This window comes from Ipomoea nil, unplaced genomic scaffold (genome assembly GCF_001879475.1).
Source record: "Ipomoea nil cultivar Tokyo-kokei standard unplaced genomic scaffold, Asagao_1.1 scaffold0322, whole genome shotgun sequence".
Lineage (NCBI taxonomy): Eukaryota > Viridiplantae > Streptophyta > Magnoliopsida > Solanales > Convolvulaceae > Ipomoea > Ipomoea nil.
The window spans coordinates 727,926-752,500 of record NW_017616750.1 but is presented as its reverse complement, the minus strand read 5'-3'; the positions used below and the strand labels follow the sequence as shown (position 1 = coordinate 752,500).

General features: G+C 33.9%; 2 protein-coding genes across 2 annotated transcripts; one reads left to right on the top strand and one right to left on the bottom strand.

Moving 5' to 3' along the window:
* Positions 1-12,336: 12,336 nt before the first annotated feature.
* LOC109171583 lies at positions 12,337-13,672 on the top strand. The gene is made up of 2 exons (XM_019320634.1): positions 12,337-12,672; positions 13,064-13,672. Exons 1-2 carry the CDS (start codon positions 12,337-12,339, stop codon positions 13,670-13,672), a joined length of 945 nt encoding a protein of 314 aa, XP_019176179.1.
* Positions 13,673-17,414: 3,742 nt separating this feature from the next.
* LOC109171569 (protein PAIR1) lies at positions 17,415-22,061 on the bottom strand. The gene is made up of 11 exons (XM_019320621.1): positions 21,842-22,061; positions 21,411-21,576; positions 20,690-20,834; positions 20,346-20,480; positions 19,984-20,036; positions 19,634-19,828; positions 19,325-19,390; positions 19,190-19,236; positions 18,706-18,853; positions 18,392-18,473; positions 17,415-17,949 (listed from the first exon to the last, which is right to left on the bottom strand). Exons 1-11 carry the CDS (start codon positions 21,904-21,906, stop codon positions 17,843-17,845), a joined length of 1,209 nt encoding a protein of 402 aa, XP_019176166.1. The 5' UTR covers positions 21,907-22,061; the 3' UTR covers positions 17,415-17,842.
* Positions 22,062-24,575: the final 2,514 nt, after the last annotated feature.

Genomic DNA, 24,575 nt, shown 5'->3' with positions numbered 1-24,575 from the left:
TTGAGTATGAATGCACAACAAATTGATTATGATTGCAACCAGCTTGGTTGGTGTGAGTGGCCGTGCACTCTTGTCCCTTAAGAGAGGTCGGGAGTTCAAGCCCCCTCTTATATGAAAAAAACCAATTCGACCACCACTTTGCCCCTTAATTGGGCTGGCTCGGTGTGAACACGGATTAATCCGAATATGGTATGGGCTTAAAGGTGCCTCTTACAGTTAGGGCCTGCTCAGGACATCTCGTGACTATGCATGAACATGTAGACCATTTGTTTATTTAAATTAATGGATCAGATAAGTCCACATGTTCTCATCTAACTATAGGTCCTCATTTGATCTTTAATATATATATATATATATATATATATATATATATATATATATATATATATATATATAACACAAATGATTATATGAGTCCACCCCTTCTCTTTAGTCCGTACGGATAGATCCAATCCATTAAAATGTAAAGATCAATGACTTAAAATAAAAGATTTTTAAATATCTCATTCTCTGATTTGTTGCATTATTTTGGCTGAGTAATCAAGGGTTAGGGTTAAATTTGGAATGCTAATTGCAAACTAATCTCAAATTTTGTGGGATTTTAATTAATTTGTCTATGGTGTACCACATGACTATAGAGAGATAGAGAGAGACTGAGATATATAGCATACAATGGGAGGATCAATAGAACTGAACGGCTCGAGGCAAATGTTGCATCCATCTTCGAAGCCACCATCGTCCACGTCGGCAATTGCAGACGACGACTGTGCAGACGCCTAGATGATCGACGTCAGACTTTTGGACGGCAGAATCATATCATATATTTAGAGCGGGCATTCTCAGCAACAGTGCATCATAAACATGGCGTGCACACGTACAAATTTATTTGTGCAACTGAGTAACTGCGCATCAGATTTATGGTGTGCATGCGTACAGATTTACGTGTGCAACTGAGCAACTGTGCATCAAACTGTGGTGTGCACGCATACAGTTCTACGTGTGCAACTGAGCAAATGTGCAGATTTGTTTTAAGCATGTTACCAATTAGAATTGTACGAGAATTCTCATAAGTTTAGAGCGGACATTCTCAGCAATTATGCATAAGAAACATAGTGTGCATGTGTTTAGTTTTACGTGTGCAAGTCAGCAACTGTGCTTCAGAAGCATTGTGTGCATACGTTTAGTTTTATGTGTGCAACTGAGAAATTGTGCATCAGATTCATGGTGTGCACGAATACAAATTTTTGTGTGCAACTAAGCAATTGTGCATCAGAACCATGGGAATGATAATATCGCAAAACAACAGGTGCCATAAAATTCTACGTTACCATAAAAATGTATCCCTAAAATCATGCACACTATCTTAAAATAATTTTAATTTAATTTTAAATGCATGCCCAAATTATCAAACAACCCCTAAATAAAAATAGAAGAGGAATTAAAAAGAAAAACACATAAAATCCTAGCCCTACATAATACGAAGATCAATGAATATGACTTGACATATATATATATATATATATATATATATATATATATATATATATATATATATATATATATTGTGTGTGTGTTGCGGGTGAGAAGTGAGCACATGCTCTCAATGTAAAAACTGAGAACTGATTAGATCCATTTATATGGATAGATCAACGGTTGAATGTTGATGGAAACTAAGCGGGAATAAGATGGAGTTTTTTTACAAATATTGAAAACATAAAAATTTACAATAATTACAAAATTAACGTTGCATTTTTTTAACCTAAACTTTTAACTATTAATAAACTCTGATAAACGAGTAAGATTAATCCTTATTTTGGACCATGTTCTAATTTGATCATGTCATTATATATATCACATAGTTGTGATTGAGTTGTTGCTTGGCCCATAAGATCAGATTCAACATATATAATTAAAGTGATGGATGGGACAAAAAAATGGTGCACACTTAGCTTAAAGATGAGAGGGCCACCAAGCAAGCTAGCTAGGTAGCTAAGAAAAGCATTATAATTGATTCATGCATAGCCATGATATGATCACAATCATTTCAGAGGCCAACAACCCACCACATGGTAGGCCTTTCCCTGCCCTTTTAGTCTCTACTATGCACTCTATATTAAAGCTTCACTATTAAGCAATTTTACATCAACCTACCTTTCATCTTTTCATAAACTTTCGTACTCTTTTCAACCACAATGGTTAAATTCCTTCCACCATCTATCATCTAGTATAAAAATTAGAGAAAAATGGAATAACTTTCTGACTTTCATCCATGGATTGTCTGCCCTTATGCATAAAGATAAAGTTCCCAAATAGTTGATAGAATTTTTTTTTAAGGATACATATAAAGTTATTTCTATCATGTAATTTCTTTTCATTTTTTAAAGCGGATTCAACTATTATATTTGTAATTCACTATTATTTTTTCTTCATATTTACAATTTCAACTCAGTTTCAACATATAATATATAATATAATATAAATATAATATAATAATAACAATAATATAATATTTAAATTTGTCAACTACTATGTAGTATGATACCAAAGATCTTGTAGTCCAATGGTACCAAGTTGAACTCCCACATGAGAAGTTGTGGGTTCGAACTTTTGTGGAGGTATTATTGACTCTAAATGTAGTGTGATGACACTTATGTTACATGAGCGTATCCTCAAATAAACAGATATATAGTAATAATGTTCTACAAACACAAGGTAATTAATTTACTAATAAATATATTCTAATATGTAAATTATGTAACAGTTTTTATCGTTAATGACCATGATACTCCAACAAACTAAACCATATAAATGCACCTCTAATAACTTCAATTCGAGAAATCATTTTAGTTGGTCGTACACTCATCTATGTGTGACCAAACCTCAGTAATGATTATAAGTTTGGTTCAACATATATTTGCTAACATTGGCAAGACATGCTTCTTGTCCGTTTGATGTTAGATTATTAGCTGCCTAAATGATTCAGTATGCAGTATTTGGGAGAAGAGACAAGACGACAGTGTGGGGATTCGATTATGTCTAAAGTAGACAATTTTTTTATGTGCACCAGCATTTGGTCATATCTGCTGAGCCATTGAGCCACCGTGATTTATATGGAAAATTATATCGTGAACCGCGGTGCATAATCGATTATGCACCGTGCATCAAAACGACGTCGTTTTGTTTAATGAAAAGAAACGACATCCGTTTTGTTTAATGAAAAGAAACGACATCCGTTTCCCGCCGTTCCGCACCCTTCCGCAAAAAGTAACTCTGTTATTCAGTTTCATTTTGTATACACTGCAGTTTCCGTTCAACACAACTTCAGTTTCGTTTCGATATAACTAAAGTTTCATTCGATATTTATAAACACAAATATGTGAAAATGTTATTTAATTTAATTTTATATACACTATAGTTTTATTAAAACACAACTACATGATCATTTTGATATAATTACAGCTTCATTGAACAATATACACTCAAATATGTGAAATGCTATTCAGTTTCATTTTATATACACTGCAGTTTCATTTCACCACAACTACAGTATCATTTTGATATAACTGCAGTTTTATTTGATAATATAAAAAATAATACGTGAGGCATTGCCGGTTTAGATATATTGTAGTGTCAGTTGGTAACTAACATACAAAAAAATGCGGGCTCCGTTAACACTAACGGCGCGCCGTTTCTTTACTTAAAGAAACGGTGCCGTTTTGACCGCGGTACACACCCATGATATAATGACCTGATTTATATCATTCCAAGTGCTCTGTTGAATCGGGGTGTGGGGGCCCTTGGGGTTGGAGATTCAAATCTTTTAATTCCGCAGAAGATGTTAGGTTATTAGTTAAACTCAGTCCAAATCTTGAGAATAATATTGGATTATATTAATGGTGAGATTAGGTGGAATATCTTATTGATTTGAGAATTGAATATGGTATTAATTAAGAAGCACATATTCAAAATCTGCAATTAAATCTGGTTTAGGGTGGTTATAAAGTAGGAATCAGAAGGTGTATTATCAATGATTAGTTGGTATTGCCGTATCCTTATTGCTAAGCCTAATTATTATTGACTTTAATGCTACTCTTTTATCGGATTGATTACTTATTTATTCTATGTCACCACACATAAATAAAACCATGTATTATAGCCAATCATTATTGCGGGACTATGGTCTACACAACTGTGTGGACCACAATCCAAAAACACATAAAATATATTATTTGAACACAAAAAATACATTATTTTAATTCATAAAATACATTATTTTATCCTAGAAATTTCATTATTATAACACAAAGTACATTATACATTATTGTAACTCATCAAATATATTATTCTAAAACATAAAGTACATTATTCTAACTAATAAAATATATTATTTTACCTCAGGAATTTTATTATTTTAACACATATAAAGTAATATTTTAACTTATACTTATAAAATACATTATCTTATTGATAAAAGCACATGATTTTGATTTTTGAAAGAAGTTATACTTCTGATCTTGCGTAAACAAAATATTAAACCCTTTACTAGTCACAGATCAATGAATGAATCCGTAATGTTTATCAGGGCTAGTGCCCCTAAAATTGGAAGTCAAATTGTAAAAAAAATTATTATATATATTATGGCAAATTATATCGTGCACCGTGGTGCATAATCAATTATGCACTGCGCTTCAAAACAATATCGTTTTGTTTAGTGGAAAGAAACGGTATCTGTTTCGCGCCGTTCCGCATCCTTCCGCAAAAAGTAATTTTATTATTCAGTTTCATTTTGTATACACTGCAGTTTCAGTTCAACATAACTACAGTTTCATTCGATATTTATAGACTCAAATATGTGAAAATGTTATTTAATTTTATTTTATATATACTATAGTTGCATAAAACACAACCACATGATCATTTCAATATAATAACAGCTTCATTGTATAATATACACTCAAATATGTGAAATGTTATTCAGATTCATTTTATATACACTGCAGTTTCATTTCACCACAACTACAGTATCATTTTGATATAACTACAGTTTCATTTGATAACATAAAAATAATACGTGAGGCAGTGTCGATTTGGATACACTGTAATGTCTGTTTAGATACACTATAATTTCAGTTGGTAATTAACAATACACAAAAATATACACTCCGTTAACAGTAATGGCGCGTTTTTTTTTTTTTACTTAAAAAAACGACGTTGTTTTGACCGCGGTGCATGCCACGATATAACGAGTGATATATTACATAGTTACAGGTTGCATGCTAAAACTTAATGAAGGTTAAATTGGGCGGTGCCTCAATTGAGCCTTCATTAGGCTTTGCATCTAATGACTAAGCCACCTCCCAATTTGACCTTCATTAATATATATATATATATATATATATATATATATATATATATATATTAGAATTACTTGAAAAAGGGAGTTCAAATTAAGATATTGTACATGATCTCTATTTTGATTGGAACGATCCATCGCCAGTCGTCAACCCTAATGTTTATAATGTCCAATAATGTTTTACTCAAACATGTAGTAATTAGAAACTCAATACCTATACTAGTATTTATAAAATTAAGCATTTGTCAAAATTTTAATTTGTTGGTGTTAATGCATATGGACGTCACAATATAATCAAGGATTTCAATGCAGGGACTGTAAAGCCAAGAACAAAAGATTGAGCAACTTGAATTGGATCATGTAAAGTAATTTGATCTGGAGCATATATGTATAATGAAAGTGCAATATAATATATATATATATATATATATATATATATATATATATATATATATATATATATATATATATATATATATATATAATCCTGTTTCTAGTGTATTGAAAAGTATTTATACAAAGTAATAAAATCTAACAATTTTATGTGGATTTGCTTGTTATGACTTTGGGATTAGTTATCATTGCCTATCTAATCTTAATTTGAGAGTATAAACTCGATCGAATAAATAAGTTTCGAGTCATTTATCCTAATTTTTGTGAGACTGTGACTCATCATGTAGGGTTTGAATAACTTCTGGATGGAAAGTTGAAAGTAAATTGCTTAGAGCATTCTCAATAAGTATAAATTTTGATGAGTTTTTGCATGTAGGAAAAAGAAACATGAGAGAGATAAAAGGGATAGAAGAAAAAAAAAAACCAAGGAAATTATGCACCCAACAGGCCCGTGGAGTGCATGCATGCCACCGGGCGCCTTCAGTTCGATTCACGCCACAAACACAACAACTTTTAAATTTTAGTGGGGTCCACTGTCCAGATAAAAATCAGATCTTAAGAGGAAGATACCAAAAGTTCTCTATCTTCACTCTCTCTCTTCTACATAAGCAATTCAACCTACAAAAACAATCCAAAATTCCCCTATGAAATACTCTAAATGCATGAATAACTTTTCAGAGTCAATATTATTGGGTCAAACAATTTAAGCCAAATAAAATATACTCCGTAGATAATAACTTTACAGTTACGTATCCAATTTCTAAGTTCTTAATTCTTGCACGTGAACAACTCAAGTTTTTGTCAATATCACATCTTTTGCTATTATCGTAATGTTTAAAAATAAATAAAAATTTGTGGCACATCAACCATAGCGTACATTCTCATATACATCAACCATTATAGTATGGACCATAGTCTACATTGTAAGGTGAACCATTAATGTAAAATACATTTTTAATACACTAAATATTTATTTTTAAAATATACATTATTGAAGGTTATATTAAAAATAAACATTAAATTATGATTCATAGTATGCCTAATTTTGCCACATACACGAATCATTATTGCATGGACCATGGTTCACACAGCTATATGAATTACGGTTCAAAAACACATTAAGTATATTATTCTAACTCATAAAATACATCATCTTATCCTAGAAATAATGAAATTCTAATACATAAAGTACATTATACATTATTCTAACTCATAAAATACATTATTCTAACACATAAATTACATTATTCTAACTCATAAAATACATTATCTTACTCCAAAAATTTCATTATTCTAACATATATAAAGTACATTATTCTAACACATAAATTTCATTATTTAACTCATAAAATACATTATCTTATTTCAAAATGTTTATTATTCTAACACGCCCGAAACAAAGAATTTTTTATTATCTAAACGACGTCATCTTTTAGCATGATTCACGCAACTGTTTGCACCACGGTCCACGCAATAATTTGCCCACATACACATAATGGGCTAAAGAAGTACATTTCCTATTTGACGCTCTCATTTTAATGGGCTTGGTTTTGAGTCATACAGAAATTTGGCAAATTATTGTATGGACCATGGTCCACACAATGTTATGTGGACCATAACAAAAAGTACATTTCTAATATACTAAATGTACATTATACAATATAATGTACACTCAGAACAAAAATAATGTATATCCCCTGTATACAATATACATTATTTTTGTACTGAATGTACATTATTTTTGTACTGAATGTACATTATTTTATAATAGACAAAATATGGTCTACACAACTTGTGTGGACCATGGTCCATACAATAATGATTGCAGAAATTTGGGGTTCTCTTGGGAGCGCAAATTATGCCCTGGATCCGTGTCTACAATGCATTGTGGACACGAGTTCAAAATGATGTCGTTTTTAGGGAAAACGTGTCATTTCAGTTAAAAAAAAATTGATTTTGTCTCGCCGTTAACAGCGTTATTCGTTTGTGCTATTATGAATGTACAGTTATGGAATTATGAATGTACAGTTATGGAATTGTGAATGTAAATTATAAAATTATGAACACAAAGCTCTGACATTATGAACTTACAATTATTAATATATAGTGATAAAATTATGAACGTAGAGCTCTAAAATTGTGAACATGGAGCTTCAAAAATTATGAATTTACAGTTACGGAATTATGAATGTACAGTTACGGAATTATGAATGTACAGTTATGCAATTATGAATGTACAATTATGAAATTATGAATGTACATTTATGGAATTATGAACACAGAGCTTTGACATTATGAACTTACAATATGAACATATAGTGATAAAATTATGAACATAGAGCTCTAAAATTGTGAACATAGAGTTTCGAAAATTATGAATTTACAGTTATTGAATTATGAATATACAGTTACGGAATTATGAATGTACAGTTATGCAATTATGAATGTACAGTTATGCAATTATGAACACAGAGCTCTGACGTTATGAACTTACAATTATGAACATATAGTGATAAAATTATGAACATATACTCCTATAATAAAGTGATATGAAATTAAAAAAAAAAAAAAAGTGGAAGAGAACGGTGCCACTAACGGCACCGCATGCTGGACACGGGTCCATAGCATAACGATTGTCTTGGGAGAATCTCTCTTGTTGGATGCTACCATCTTTTTTCCCCTAATATTTATTTATTTATTTTTATCTTTAATTTTTGGAAGAAAACAACTATAATCAACTATGACATATTGCCAATGATAACTTTAATTGTTGGCTAAACCTGACCATATAACCTGAAAGGGTTGCTGTTTATTAAGATCGATTTGTATGAAGTATTCAATTTTAGAAAAAATGTGCAAATAAGCATTCTAAGTCGAAGGATAGTGCCAGCTGTCTGGAAGGGATCAATGATGCAGCCTACCCAGTTGGTCAGAGCAGCCACCGTAACACTGCAGGCGTACAGCACTGCTCATGTTGGCCGAACCAACCCGACACCGGCGACGGACCACGTGAATGGTCCAGGAGGGGGTGGTCTACGATGTTATGTGGACGCGGGTTTCCGGCACGACACGGGCGAGGCTACTTACGGTATGGTAATTATAGCGCCAGATGGCTCGTTTGTGGCAGCAAGGAATGGCAAGTTACCAGTTTGTTTTTCACCACTTATGGCGGAGGCTCAGGCATACAAGGAGGCTTTGTCCTGGCTACTTGAACGGGACACCACATCAGTAAGTTTACTCACGGATTGCATGGAATTGGCAGCGATATTCAGGCACCATCATACGCCGATACATTCGTACGTTGGGGTCACAGTTGACCAGTGCAGGACGTTTATGTCGTTTTTTAATCGTATTACTTTGGATTATATTTCTAGGCAGGTTAATTTACATGCGCATACTTTAGCTACGTTAGCATTTACTCAGGATCAAGCTATGTACTGGGATGCTATCCCACCTGACACTATTTCGGCTTTGATTCATTAATACAATCGCAAGATTGACCTTCAAAAAAAAAAAAAAAAAAAAAAAAAAAAAAAAAAAAAAAAAAGTCGAAGGATAGTGCCATTGAGCCTCATAAATAAAAAACAAAAAAAAAAAAAACATTTAAACTCCTTGAATTTCAAAAATATTCAAGGAATAAGGGTCAAATATGCCACTTAACTGCACACCAACATACAATTAGGTTATTCAATTCAAAAATGATGCAATTGGATCCTTGAACAACACAAACATATGCAATTTGACCCAAAATTTACTTGTTTACCTGAATAGGAGGTTACTAATTTAAAAATAATTTTTTAACAATAATTTTTAATTAAAATAAATATTTAAAATAAAAAAAATAAAAAACCGCTGATGACGAAGAAGTCTTCGTCTCCGGCGGGTCCCTTTGTCTCTTGGCCGGAGACGAAGTTACCTTCGTCGTCTCCGGCCATGGAGACGAAGGGACCTTCGTCCCCAGGCCATGGAGGCGAAGGTCTCTTCGTCTCCATGGCCGGAGACGAAGGTACCCCATAGCCGACTATGAAGGTACCTTCGTCTCCGACGAAGGTCCCTTCGTCTCCATGGCCGGAGACGACGAAGGTAACTTCGTCTCCGGCCAGGAGACGAAGACTTCTTTGTCTCTGGCGCTTTTTATTATTATTTTTTTTAATTTTAAATATTTATTTTAATTAAAATTATTGTAAAAAATTATTTTTAAATTTAGTAACCTCCTATTTAGGTGAATAAGTAATTTGATACGAGTATATCCACACTGGAAGAAGGTGAAAATCAAGAATTGAGAGAAAGAAAAGAAACAACCCAAGCTACTAGGTCAAGGAGAGAACGAAGGAAACCGGCATGGATGGCTGATTACATTTGTTAGACTAATTTTATTCGTAATATGATACATTAGTTTAGTCCTAATACGTTATTATATCATATTAATTAGGAATCATAGTCCTAAGCATAATGGGAGTAACTTAGTATATAATCACCCTGCATGCTAGGGGGAAAGACATGCGAATTATTATTATCTTTTTCTTCTCTGCTATCATCTTCCTTCTCTGAAATCTCTCTCCCTCTCTCTCTCATTTTCCCCTCCCCTAATTCCATCTTTGGAGTCTGCATCCACTCAAAGTGGTGCTGCCTTGATACGGGTTCATATCAATTGGTGCTTTCATTGCATCGAACTCATCTTTCTTGTTCTTTTACACACTCAAAGCTGTAATCCTACTTCATTATGTCAGACAACCAATCTACATTAACAAGTCATCCTTGGGAGCAGGCAATTGCCGAATTGCAAGAAAATTTTGATAGACAAACTGTTACAAATCACCAACTCATTCAACAGCTCATTACTCCGTGTCACGGTTGGAAACGATGGTAACAACAAATAAAAATGCAGTAGTGCAACCTCAAACACATGGAATTTTAGGATCTCCACCTGATAATCATCTACAACCATCTTTGCAACCGGAGAGTGGCCAAGGAACTAAACGATTTCATATGAAACTTGAGTTACCTCGCTTTGATAGCTCAGATCCTCATGGTTGGATATTTAGAATTCAAGAATATTTTGATTTTTATGATACACCCGACACACAGTGATTGCGAATAGCAGGATTCACACGGAAGGGAATGCTTCTGGGTGGTATCAATGGATGAAAAGGAATGAAATGTTAACTTCATGGAAGGAATTTTTACAGAACGTCACAAAGCGGTTCAGCGAGTCTTGTTTTGAGGATTCCCAAGGAAAATTGTCAAAATTGACACAGCAAACCACAGTCACTGCCTATCAAGCGGAATTTGAACAATTAATGAATAAAGTTACAGGGATTGCAGAACATATCCTTATTTCCATGTTCATCGCAGGGTTTAAACCACTTATTCGACGAGAAGTGCAGATGGAACGACCAACAACATTGATGGAAGCTTTTGATCTTGCTCGAGAATATGAAGCAAAATTAGAAGAAATTCAAGCTGAGCTCCAACATGCACGAGCACCCTTAAGGTGGCAACAACGCCAAATACCATCTGCAAACGCTACACGGTCAGCCTCGAGTATAACACAATCATCAAACCAAGACAAAAGGGAGACAACAACCTTAGCTTTACCACCCTCAACGCAATCAACACAAAATTTCCCCATTAAACGATTAACACCTGCAGAAATGTGGGAAAAACGAGAAAAAGGTATTTGCTACAACTGTGATCAACGTTGGTCAACTAATCATAAGTGTCGAACCAGATTTCTAATGTTAATGGGGACAGAAGAGGATGATATAGAAGATCTAATCTTAGAAGAAGAAACCATAGTGCATGGGCAAGATGACATAATCACAGGAGATATTTCCAGTCTAAACTCATTGGCAGGCCTGGGTAATCCCAGACCGCTTAAAATTTTGGGAGAAGTTAATGGCCGAAAGTTACAGATTTTAATACATAGTGGCAACACCCATAACTTTGTGCAACCCAAAATTGCTGAGCAATTACAGTTACATACTTTGAAGGTCACACCATTTCGGGTATACGTTGGTAACGGAGATTCTCTAGCTTGTACCCGCAGCTGCAAACAAGTATCATTGACACTATAAGGCACTGAATTCTTGGTAGACTTCTTTGTACTTCCAATTCAAGGCCCAGACATGGTATTGGGAATTCAATGGTTACCGGGACTTGGAAAAGTTGAGCATGACTATGCTAATGTGTCCATGGAGTTTGAATGGAAAGGCCACCAGATTAAATTGCAAGGAAATCATTCATTGACACCACAAGAAATAACTCTGAATCAATTAGAAGCTCCAGTAGTAACAAGGGAAATACTGGAACTCTATGAGTTACTCTTAATACGTGGTCCTGAATCCCCGCTAGAAGAAAATAATATTGAAAAATCTATAGAAGCGGTACAATTCCCTACAGATATACCAACAGAAATTATAACAGTACTTCAACAACATGAGAAACTATTCCAAGCACCTGCTACGCTACCCCTACATAGATTTTTCAATCACAGGATTCATTTAAATCCGGGAACCAAGCCAATCAATGTTCGCCCATATCGCTACCCACACTTCCAAAAAGAAGAAATTGAGAAGCTTGTTACATAAATGCTAGATCAAGGAGTTATCCGACCTAGTCAAAGCCCTTTCTCATCACCAGTCCTACTCGTAAAAAAGAAAGATGGGACCTACAGGTTCTGTGTAGATTATAGAGCCTTGGACGTTGCAACAGTACGTGACCAATTTCCTATTCCTACTGCAGATGAGCTCTTTGATGAATTAGGTCAAGCAATGGTGTTTACAAAATTAGATCTTAGAGCAGGCTATCATCAAATAAGGATGCATGACCGGGACATATATAAAACCGCCTTTCGAACTCACGAAGGACATTATGAGTTTCTTGTCATTCCTTTCGGGTTAATGAATGCCCCGTCTACCTTCCAAGTAACTATGAACCGCATGCTCCGCCAATTCTTAAAAAAATTTGTAATCGTGTTCTTTGGTGACATCTTGGTTTATAGCCAAACACTGGAGGATCATATTTACCACCTACAAGAAGTGCTTGGCACATTAAAACAATATGCATTCTACTTAAAGTTGAGCAAGTGCAGATTTTGTCAAACTTCTATCGAATATCTTGGTCACATAATAGATCATGAAGGTGTGTATGCAGATCATAACAAAATCGACGTAATGATAAACTGGCCAACACCAAAAACCATCCGACAATTAAGGGGATTCCTGGGACTAACAGGATATTACCGCTGTTTCATAAACCAACATCGCAGCCCCGCTAACTGACTTATTTAAAAAGGATGCATTCCAATGGGGACAGAAGGCAGAGGAAGCATTTACAGCCCTTAAAACTATAATGACAAAGACTCCAGTTTTAAGACTCCCTAATTTTAGCAAGCCTTTCATTGTAGAAATAGATGCATCTAATGAAGGCATTGGAGCAATTTTTGTGCAGGACGACAGACCAATTGCTTTTTTTAGCAAAAAGTTGGGATCGCGCTTAAGAAACTCATCAACATATAACAGGGAGCTTTTTGCCATTGTAGAAGCGGTACAAAAATGGAGACAGTACCTACTTGGGAGATTTTTCACCATCCGCACAGACCATAAGAGCTTAAAGGAGTTGTTACAACAAGTAGTGCAAACCCCAACTCAACAACACTATGTTAGAAAATTAATGGGGTATAATTTCAAAATAGAGTACAAACCTGGTAGTAATAATAAAGTAGTAGATGGTCTTTCAAGGAGAGAAGAAGAGGCAACTCCGAACACATCGTATGGGGAAGTATTCCTCACAGTAAGTAAACCAATCCCAGAACTTCTAGAGACCATACAAAAGGAAAATAATTCAGAACCTAACATACTACAACTTCACCAAAAAAATACAGAAGGGAGACTACCTAATCATTATGAAATCAAAGAGGCCTAGGGCTTAGCTTTCTATAAAGGTCGATACTGCATCGGAGCAAACTCTAAGATGAAATCTCACATACTACAAGAGTTCTTCAACCCCAATGGCAGGTCACACAGGGGTAACCCGCACACTGGTACGACTTGCAGCTAATTTTCATTGGACAAACATGAGGGAAGATGTGAAAAAGTTCATTGCAGCCTGCCAAGTATGCCAACAAACCAAATATTCAACACAACCCCCTGCAGGACTACTCCAACCACTCCCGGTTCCTTCGAGAGTTTGGGAAGATGTAACCATGGACTTCATAACAGGATTACCGACATCATGAGGACAAGGAACCATCATGGTAGTTGTGGATAGACTTACTAAATATGTGCACTTTGGAACATTACCACACCAATTCAGTGCACAGAAAGCAGCTAATGTATTTATAGAAATAGTGGAAAAACATCACGGTTTCCCTGCAACAATCGTCTCAGATCGAGACCCAATTTCCTAAGCAAATTTTGTGATGAACTATTCACACTAAGTGGCACAACACTGAAGAGAAGCACATCATACCATCCACAGATCGATGGGCAGACAGAAGTAATGAATCGAGGCTTAGAGCAATACTTAAGGGCTTTTACTCACGTCAAACCAACCAATTGGACGTCATACTTGGGATGGGCAGAATTTTGCGCCAATACAAGCTACCACAGTAGCATTAAAATGACTCCATTTCAAGCACTATATGGAAGACCACCACCCACCTTAGCACCGTATACAAAAGACACAACAGTGCAAGCACTAGATGAATTATTATTGGATCGTGACAGATTGATAAGGCAACTGAAACACAATCTTCGGGAAGCTCAGCATCGCAAGGCCCAAAAAGCCAATGCCAAAAGAAGCGAAGTGAAATTTTCAGTAGGAGATAAGGTCTGGCTTCGTCTACAACCATATAGACAGATATCAGTAGCACGTAGAAGCTCTAACAAACTAGCACGACGTTATTATGGTCCATTCAATATCTTGGAAAAAATAGGGGAAGTTGCATACCGCCTCGAGCTACCACCATAAGCAAGAACCCATTCAGTATTCCATGTCTCACAACTCAAGAAACACATAGGAACTGAAGAAAATATAGAGGTCCAATTACCGAAAGAAATTATGGGCCAATCACCAATTTCAACTCCACTAGCACTCTATGGGGAACGAAATATTCTAAAAAAAATGGAAAAATACAACTCCAAGTCTTGGTGCAATGGTCAGATAGTAGTCCAGAAAACGCCACTTGGGAAGTTGCCAATGAAATGGAACGATGGTACCCGAATCTCCACCTTGAGGACAAGGTGGTCGTCGAAGGGAAGGGGAGTGATACGAGTATATCCACAGTGGAAGAAGGTGAAAATCAAGAATTGGGAGAAAGAAAAGAAACAACCCAAGCTACTAGGCCAAGGAGAGAACGACGGAAACCGACATGGATGGCTGATTACATTTGTTAGACTAAGTTTATTCGTAATAGGATACATTAGTTTAGTCCTAATACGTTATTATATCATATTAATTAGGAATCATAGTCCTAAGCATAATAGGAGTAACTTAGTATATAATCACCCTGCATGCTAGGGGGAAAGACATGCAAATTATTATTATCTTTTTCTTCTCTGCTATCATCTTCCTTCTCTGAAATCTCTCTCCCTCTCTCTCTCTCTGATTTTCCCCCTCCCCTAATTCCATCTTTGGAGTTTGCATCCACTCAAAGTGGTGCCGGCTTGATACGGGTTCGTATCATAATTTTGGATCAAATTGCATAAGTTTGTGTTGTTCAGGGACCCAATTGCATTCTTTTTGAGTTGGATGGCCTAATTGCATGTTGGTGTGCACTTGAGTGGCCTATTTGACCCTTATTCCAATATTCAAATGAGTTTTAATGCAACCTACTTAATTAGCACAGGCTATTGAAGGAGAAAATTGGTGGTGGTCTCCTTTCACAAACAGCCATGGCTTTCCAATGACAACCATAGTTATCTAAGAAAGATGTGCATGACCGTCCAAAAAATTATTTTTTAGATAGTCATGACTGTTATCCAACTGAACAATCTGAAAGGAAGGTGACATCAATGACTACCGCCTTTGTTTCAAACTCCCTAAAAGGAGACTTTATCTCCCTCTGAAACGAAAGTCACGACTATAGCCGTTGCCCTCACTTTAGATGGTTCATATCTAGACCTCATTTTTAGGTCCACAACTAGACGAAAGCCATGGTTGCCTCAAAAAGCCATAGCTATCTTTTTTTGGACAACTGTGGATGTCATCAGACAACCATGACTGTTCATGAAAGGAGACAACCACGAATTGCATTAAAAAATTCCAAAGTTAAAAAAAAAAATTAAATAAACTATGTATATATATATATATATATATATATATATATATATATATATATATATATATATATATATATATATATATACATATATACATACACACACACACACATACACGTGTCAACCATGTAAAGTTTTAACATGCTAGGAGGTTGTATTAGAACTCAATTGAATATTTCTCTTAGGGGTCAATTTGACTTTTTCCCTTAATCTTATTACTCATTTGTAATTTGATTTTTAGTTAAAAATTAAAATTGATATAGTTATTACTTAGTTGTTACTTTATATATTTGATTATATTTATGGCAAAACATATACATTTTATACATGATTTTTTTTTAAAAAAAAAATATTAACTCTATGTATCTGTTCACAACCTACTAAAGTACAAAAAGTTAATAGCGCATCCACTAAGGTTCGAACCCACAACCCTTCATATAAAAGTTTAATTTGGTACCATTGGACTACAAAATTCTTAATAATGTATACATGAATTTATTCTTTTAATTAATATTATTTTAATTATTATATCAAGATAAACAAAAAATTGTATCATTTTTTTAATCGAAGTAGGGGAAAACACACCCCAAGAACACTAAAATTGGCTCATCTCACTCACACAACGGCTCCAGACACGACCCCATTCATTCTATCGTCTTCAAGCAAACTCATTGATTGATGAAAAGTGTGAAGCAAATGAGTAATGGGGTCGGTAATGTAAATTACTTTGTTTAAGACAATTCTCCTCAAGATTGGTGAAAATTCAATATAATTAATGAATATTGGAACGTTACAGTATGAAAAAAAAAAATCATCAATTGTTCTATTTGGTAATTATTTCCTCATTTCACTTTCATTTCATTTATGTACTCTATAAAATACTTATAAATAATTTATATTTGTAAAAAAAAAAAAAAAAAATCGTTGTTAGTACTTTAAAGTGTTAGTTGATTGGCCAAATAAAATTTAAAAAGTAGGGATTTTGAAATGAAGAGAAGAAAGATAGAAAATGCTTGGAGAGTTCTACTACATGTACTCCTAAATCTTACTCCCTAATGTGGCGGGCTCTAATAGGTTATTTTCTTCATGTGGACTCCTGTAAAAGTGTCTACTAATTTAAGTGTGGGAGTAAAAGTAGAGAGTATGGAATGGGAGTACATGTAGTATTTTCCATGCTTGGATAAAACTACAATAATTGGGCAACCTTAGCCAAGTTGGTCAAGTTGTTGTCTTGGTAACTTCACAAGATTTGAAGTATGACTTCTAGTGAGAGCAACTTATTGGCCTTCTTGATTTGAGCATTCTTTGCCAACTAGGATCAGAAAGCAATACACACTTTCGGGTTTTCCTTGTCACCCAAGAATTACTTAATGCAATACCAAAACGCATTAAAATGTTACTATATTAGCATCATTAGCATTATATAGAGAGTAAGATTCTTTCAAGATAGACAACCCAGCCAACCCTCATGGCCTCCTATCAACACATGTATCTGTTACTTCGATAAGATTTTTGGCAATTACTGCAATCTAAAATTCTAACTCAGAAAAGATTATTACATCAGAAAAAAGTCTCTGGATTTCTTCCTACTTCACAAAAGGTCTTATGGCTACCTCTCTCTTAACCTCGAATAATTACACCTTTATTTGGCACTTTACCATAGCAGCACATTGAACTTGAAGCGTAATTTGCAAATGAACAGTACATATATCCAAGTGGTTATATAAGAGTTTAGTCACAAACATAAGGTAGAAGATGACTACAGATTTGGGTTACCTTTTCATATTGAAATTAGTCAGTCTCGGGCACAGCTTCAATCAATAATGATGGTGTTACAATGTCTTCTCTTCCTCCTCCTTGCTTTCCTCAGTATGCGTTCAGTCTCGTCCTTTGCATCATCTATTGATTGGTTTCCCGGGCCTTTTTCATGAACAGGGAATACTCAGTTTCTTTAATCATTGTAAGATAATGAAAAACAATGGGGAACAAGAAAGGAAATAAGGTTTCCATAATTGGTTTTGTCTTTAATTTCCTATTGTGGCTCCTCTAGAGATTTTTAAAATTTTGCATTTCCACAGATACAGATTAAGAATACAAATTTACTGAAGAAAGTATGCATTTTGATGTCTATAGAGCCAGCAATTCTCTACATGCATCCATGTGCAGGGTTTTCGGTAGAGACTAGAGATGACGAATTCTTATTTTCATATAGTATCTTTTTCGTAGTTTAATAAACATGCAGCAGCGCAGAAGTGCATGAAAGATGCTTCAAAGCTTCACGTGGTTTACTTGAGCATTTTTGTTTACTTAACACAATGATAAATAAACCTTATTAAAAGTACAGGAAAAGAATGTGTACTACCTAATTCCTTTTCAGTAAGCAAGCAGGAGAAACCCCTGTCAATATCCTCATCTGATAGGGTAATTACTCTCTGTGCCTTTTCCTGCAAAGTCCAGCACTTTCTCATGAAAATTTAATTCAGAAATCTTTTGGTGAAACCCAACAATTTTTTTTTTTTCCTCAAAATAATATCATACAATATGCAGCTTAAGTAATTGAAAGAACATTCTTTCTCTTCTTGTATGGTAAAAAGACAGATAAGCATGCACATGTATATATATATATATATATATATATATATATATATATATATATTAGCAGACAAACAGATTTACCAGTTGAATGGCCAACAAATGCTCCTCGTTGTGCCTTTCATTTGAACTTCTTGCTTTCACATTAGCTTGTTCATGCTTTACTGAGTTCCAGCTTCCCATTTCCACCTTAAGCACTGGGGCTATTTGCTGATTGGCATGTACTGGTTGTCTATAAAGTAAAATTCAAAGGAAAGGCTTTAGTGATTTAATACAGAAAGTAAACAAAAAAAAAAAAAAAAAGACTATAATATTCCCAATTCCAGACAGCAGTAAATAAAAGAAACCGTTCAATAATAATGACATTATATCAGAATTACAATTACTAACCCCATTTATAATCAATTCATAGGTTTGAACTAAGGTTTCCAGTTCACTATTAAATTTTCCTCCATCTTCCATTTTATTTTGTGAAATGGGACCTCACGGACCTTTACGCCCTAATTAAGGGATTATGAAGAAATGATGGCATAGAAATAAAGATGAAAGGGTTAAATTTCAAACATACCTTTTTAGAGGCTGCATGTCACGCAAATCAGCACGACCTTTGATTTCCTGCACATACTGGAATGGTTAAGGTTTCTGATAGCAATCCAAGACAACAACGCCTCTGAGAAGATAAAATTCTTTTCTAGGAAAGTACTTCTGTGAGGGGGATATCAATGGATGCAGGTTCTGTGATGGGAACCTTCGCGCTAGAGGCCATAGCCTGCAGTTAAAGCAAGTTACAACATTAGTCTGTATATAGAACAAGAAAGCAAAAAACTGTTCACTACAACTCAAGAATGTAAAACAATGTGCGTCAAATATTCACATATATATATATATATATATATATATATATATATATATATATATATATATATATATATATATATATATATATATATATATATATATATATATATATATATATATATATATATATATCAAGTTTAATCAAGATGGTTGCCTGTATCTCCTTGATCAAACTTTTGCTCAGATCATTTTGTAATTTGACTATAAAAGTTCCAAACTTTCCAGGCAGTGCTGAAATCACTGAGGTCATCTCCCTGAAGTCTTCTTGACACACATTCTTCTTGAGTTCTTCACTCATGGAATTAAAGGTTCTGTCCAGGCTACCTTTGAGATCTTCTTGTCCCTTGATCTACATTATTATACCTCTGGTTAGGATCATGACTCATGAGTTAAGCATTTTATGCTGTTTGAAGTACATTGGCACTTCATTCACAAAGAAAAGAATATATGGAGTATGGGATCGATTTAGAGAAGTAATTGAAGACTGGATAGAAGTATTTTTACCATTGCATGCAACAATTCATCATGAACCACAAATTTCTGTCGTAAGCTTTCCACTGTCAGGTCAGAAAAGAAAATGCATTAAATATTGCATTCCATAAGGTTCATACCTGAACCTCTTGCTGGCAGATTGACAAGTGAAATTCATTACAAGGAGAAGTTCAACAGCTCATTTTCTCAATGATATATCTTTGGCAATTATGTAAACAATGTAAAGGAGTTATTGTGGAAACCCTTTCATGCCCTTGAGCCTTTTATATTATGCACTAGAAGTTCAGTAGTGTAGCAGTGGGAAGAAAGAGAGTAAGGGGCCTCTTTGAAATTCATGTAACTATTCATCCAGATCAAGGATTTTGAATGCTTACATTCCAATAATATTTCCTTTGTTCCTCTATTTACTTGCATAATGTCATTCTGGTAGGAGTCAAGGATCATTCCCAATCTACTTAATGAAGTTTCCATCACTCCAATTCTGTGTTCAAGTTCTTGGCTCATCTGGGCTATTAAAGGCACAATTAAGAGGCAAGTTAATACATTTAATTACTGGTTTTGAAATAAAATCAAAGATCAACAGACTCAGAATATCTAGAAAGTTTCAAAATTTAGCATAACATGAACCTTCCTTCATGTTACTGTTTAAGATTAAACTTGCAAGCATCAAATTAAAAACAAGCTGATGGTACTAGGTCAATGGAAAAGTGTAGCATACATTTGTATTCAGGGATAGACCACTTGTGCATTAAATTGGTTGGAGTTCTTGATAACTGCATTTGACTCTCTTCTCTATCACAATTGTTTGGAGGGAAGAAGGAAGTTTTCTTCGCTGAATTCTCCCTTTCTTGAGAACCTAGTCTCTATTATATTATAGTACAAAGAAAACAGTCTTTAGTTTTTGATCTGGAATGAAAAAATTCAACAAAAATCAGATATTTGTATATTTTAGATATTTTATAATAAGCTCAGCACTAGAAATAATCCATTAGAAGTTAAGTGATGCTTTGCCTACATAATCATATGTCAGAATAATTCCTGCAAAAATAGCTTAGAAAGTAAAGTATGATATCTATAAACTAAAATGTTGGTGCAAAATTACTAAACTGTATTCCATCTTATGAATCAAAACCATATAAATTTCCACTTTTGTCATCATGCAGTAGCAGAATAGTAGAACCATGAGGATTGATGAAACCTCAAAGCAATAGGCACAGGTGAGAGTAAAAGTACTCCAATAGTCCAATATTGGAAGAATAAAAAAGGTGCATTAAACAATTTAAAATAAACTATTAACAGTTAGAAAATGTGAATAATAAATCATTGGCATCAATTTTGACAAATTAACCAGCACAAATTATATTTTGCTTGAAGTCGATTGCCAATTTGTTCACATAAACTCTTCGCAAACGTAAGATCCAGAGAGCGAATGAGAGAACCTGCTCATAAGTGACAATCTCATCTGGGGAGTTCTGCGAAAGCTGCGAGAAAATTCCGAGCTGAGACGAAAATCCTTGAGAGAACGACTGCTGCGATCGCAGCTGCGACGCTTGGCTTTTTCCAAAAACTGAGGACTCTGTTCCGCTCGGCCCAACGCTCGTTCTCCTTCTCAACACACGAAAACAAAGTTTAACTTTCTATAATCAGTAAACGATCACATACTCATTCATTCACGAAAGCACAGTCCTCTAAATCACGATACTGCAATTATATCATCCCATTTTCCATAATGCCTACACTATCAACAAACAGCTGGTTTGAGGTATGATCAACATGCAACAAACAGCTGGTTCGAGGTATTATCAACATGCACAGGCACAGAATAAACACAAACACCATAAATATGAAGTGAATTGGAGTAGAATTGAACCTAGCATGAGGAGGAAGAACGGAAATTGAGCTCAGATCACAAGCTTTGTTGATCTTCAGCTTCATTTGCAGAATTGTCGATCCTGCAGCTAAGATTTCTGAAAATCGAACTTAAATGCAGAACATTGAAGCTGAATCCGTGACGAAGTGATACCCCGACTTACTGATGAAACAAAACTTTGAACGTTGATTATGACTTCCTGAGTTCCTGTTTTGATCGTTTGAACGTATTGAATTTAGAAATGTGCGTCGAGTTTGGGAATTTGGTATAAAAACTATCTATAAATGGGCCTGTTTCATAGACACGTCCAGAAAACTTTTGGGCCGTTAATTTCCGGGATCTAAAGCCCCATATTTTACTGTGAACCATTTCCATGGGCAATTTATATCATGCACCACGGCGTTGCATTGTGCCCCCAGATGTAAAACGACGTCGTTTAAATTTTTTTTTTTTTGAAATTTTGCTACCCAGTGTTCGGCAGTTAATTTTTCTTAAAAAAATTTCATGTTCAAAAATGTACATAATGTTATACTAGAATACACATAATTGTATACATGAATGTACATAATCCTATATATAATAAAGCCATATGGTCTTGTGAAAATTAAATGGTGATAATCAACATTTAATTTTCACAAGACTATAATAATATTGTTAATTATAATAACAATAACAATAACAATAATAATAATAATAATAATAATAATAATAATAATAATAATAATAATAATAATAATAATAATGATAATAATTTCCACTGACAGTTTCTAATATATATATATATATATATATATATATATATATCAATTTCTACTGGCAAATTATTGTGTGAACGATGGTCCACATAATTGTATGGATCATGAATATCAAATACATTTTTAATATATTAAAAATATATTATTTTTATATTGGAAGTACCTTACATACATATATAATGTACCCTTAGTATATTTAAAATATACTTTTTATTGCATGCAATCTCAAAGTTCATAAGTTTGAAATTAATATATTGCATAGCTAGGCGGCCTAATATTTAAGATTGTTGATGTGCATATTGAGGACTACGGAGATAAAGATGCGTTATTCGTGAATTCATCGGATACTATCCAACAACACTCTCCAACTTAATTGACGTGAAGTAGGCTTAGTAACATTAAGATTATATTCTCGAATTATTAGTTCTCATCTTTTATTGATTACACACTTAATTCGATAGTATTTGGAAGAAAAAATCAATGTTCGAACTAAGATTGTGATTTTGGTCTTTAAAGGTCAATTGTATGTTGCTACATCTAGAGTTAGAAATCTCAAAGGTCTAAACATTTTGACCCGTGGTGACTCTAAAATTGTAATTCAATTACTATTGTAGTTTACTAAATTCTTAAAAATTTGTAATATTAAATACTATGTACTAAATTTTTAATATAGTTTAAGATTTGTAGTAATCACCCACCTTAAATATTATTTTAATTGTAAATATATTTATGTTCATAATTTTATCATAGGAATTCACACATAATAATTATTAAATAACAAAAATTTTATATATGAATAAACCTCATATGGGGTATATTTTATAACATATTTTTCGTGCATCGCACGGGACAAATACTAGTTATATAACAAAATACACACTCTTTTTTAAAAGATAATACACATAATCTAACATAATACATAATAAACATAAACTTTTAACATAATACACATCAACTCTTAACATAATACACAAAAATTTCCTGATTCAGATGTACATAATTGTATAAAAAGTACATAATTGTATAAAAAATATACATAATAAAAAATATACATAATTGTATAAACAAATATACATAATCATGTCAACTTCCTACCGCGCCTCCCAAGACGACGTCGTTTTGGGAGGCGCGGGGCGCACAGTGCACTGTGCGCCGTGGTGCAGGGTATAACGATTCGCAAATTCTCGCAAATTATGAAACGTGTTCACCATGCGCATGATGAACACAGGGGTAGATTCATAATTTCTATACTGTAGATTCATAATTTTTATTTTTATTTTTGAAAACGTAGATTCATAATTTTGTTTTTCATTTGTTGTTACAGATATTATGAATCTACAGTATAGAAATTATGAATCTACAGTATAGAAATTATAAATCTATAGTATAGAAATTATGAATCTACAGTACAGAAATTATGAATCTATATTATAGAAATTATGAATTTACAGTATAGATGTTATGAATCTACAGTATAGAAGTTATGAATCTACAGTATAGAAATTATGGATCTATCCCGTTAACAACAAATGAAAAACAAAATTATGAATCTACGTTTTCAAAAAAAAAAAAATTATGAATCTACAGTATAGAAATTATGGATCTACCCATGTGTTCACCATGCGCATGGTGAACACGTTTCCACATCATAACTATCTATGGACTATGAAGTATGTATAATTTTAGGGAAAATTGCATCTTTGGTCCCTGAGTTATGACCGTATCCATTTTAGTCCCTTAGTTATAAACGAAGTGGCACATTTGGTCCCCCGCCGTTAAAATTGACGGAAAAAATTAAAAAATATTTAAAATTTGAGGGGTAAAGTAGGAAATTCACATTTTATTCTCATTCCTATATCTAAACCACATTCGCAACATTATTTTTTCACTTCTTATCCCCTTATTTCAAGATTGTTCAATTCTAAAAGCATTTCAATAACTTTAATATGACTTGTTAGGAACCTGGCTCTCGTATAACA

Coding starts and splice junctions, on each gene's coding strand:
- LOC109171583 (XM_019320634.1), top strand. CDS start 12,337: ATGCTAGATCAAGGAGTTATCCGACCTAGTCAAAGCCCTTTCTCATCA. Junction 12,673..13,063: donor ATGCCCCGTCTACCTTCCAA/GTAACTATGAAC, acceptor CAATGGGGACAG/AAGGCAGAGGAAGCATTTAC.
- LOC109171569 (XM_019320621.1), bottom strand. CDS start 21,906: ATGAAGCTGAAGATCAACAAAGCTTGTGATCTGAGCTCAATTTCCGTT. Junction 21,577..21,841: donor GTTCTTCCTCCTCATGCTAG/GTTCAATTCTAC, acceptor TGTGTTGAGAAG/GAGAACGAGCGTTGGGCCGA. Junction 19,829..19,983: donor ATGAATTGTTGCATGCAATG/GTAAAAATACTT, acceptor ATAATAATGTAG/ATCAAGGGACAAGAAGATCT.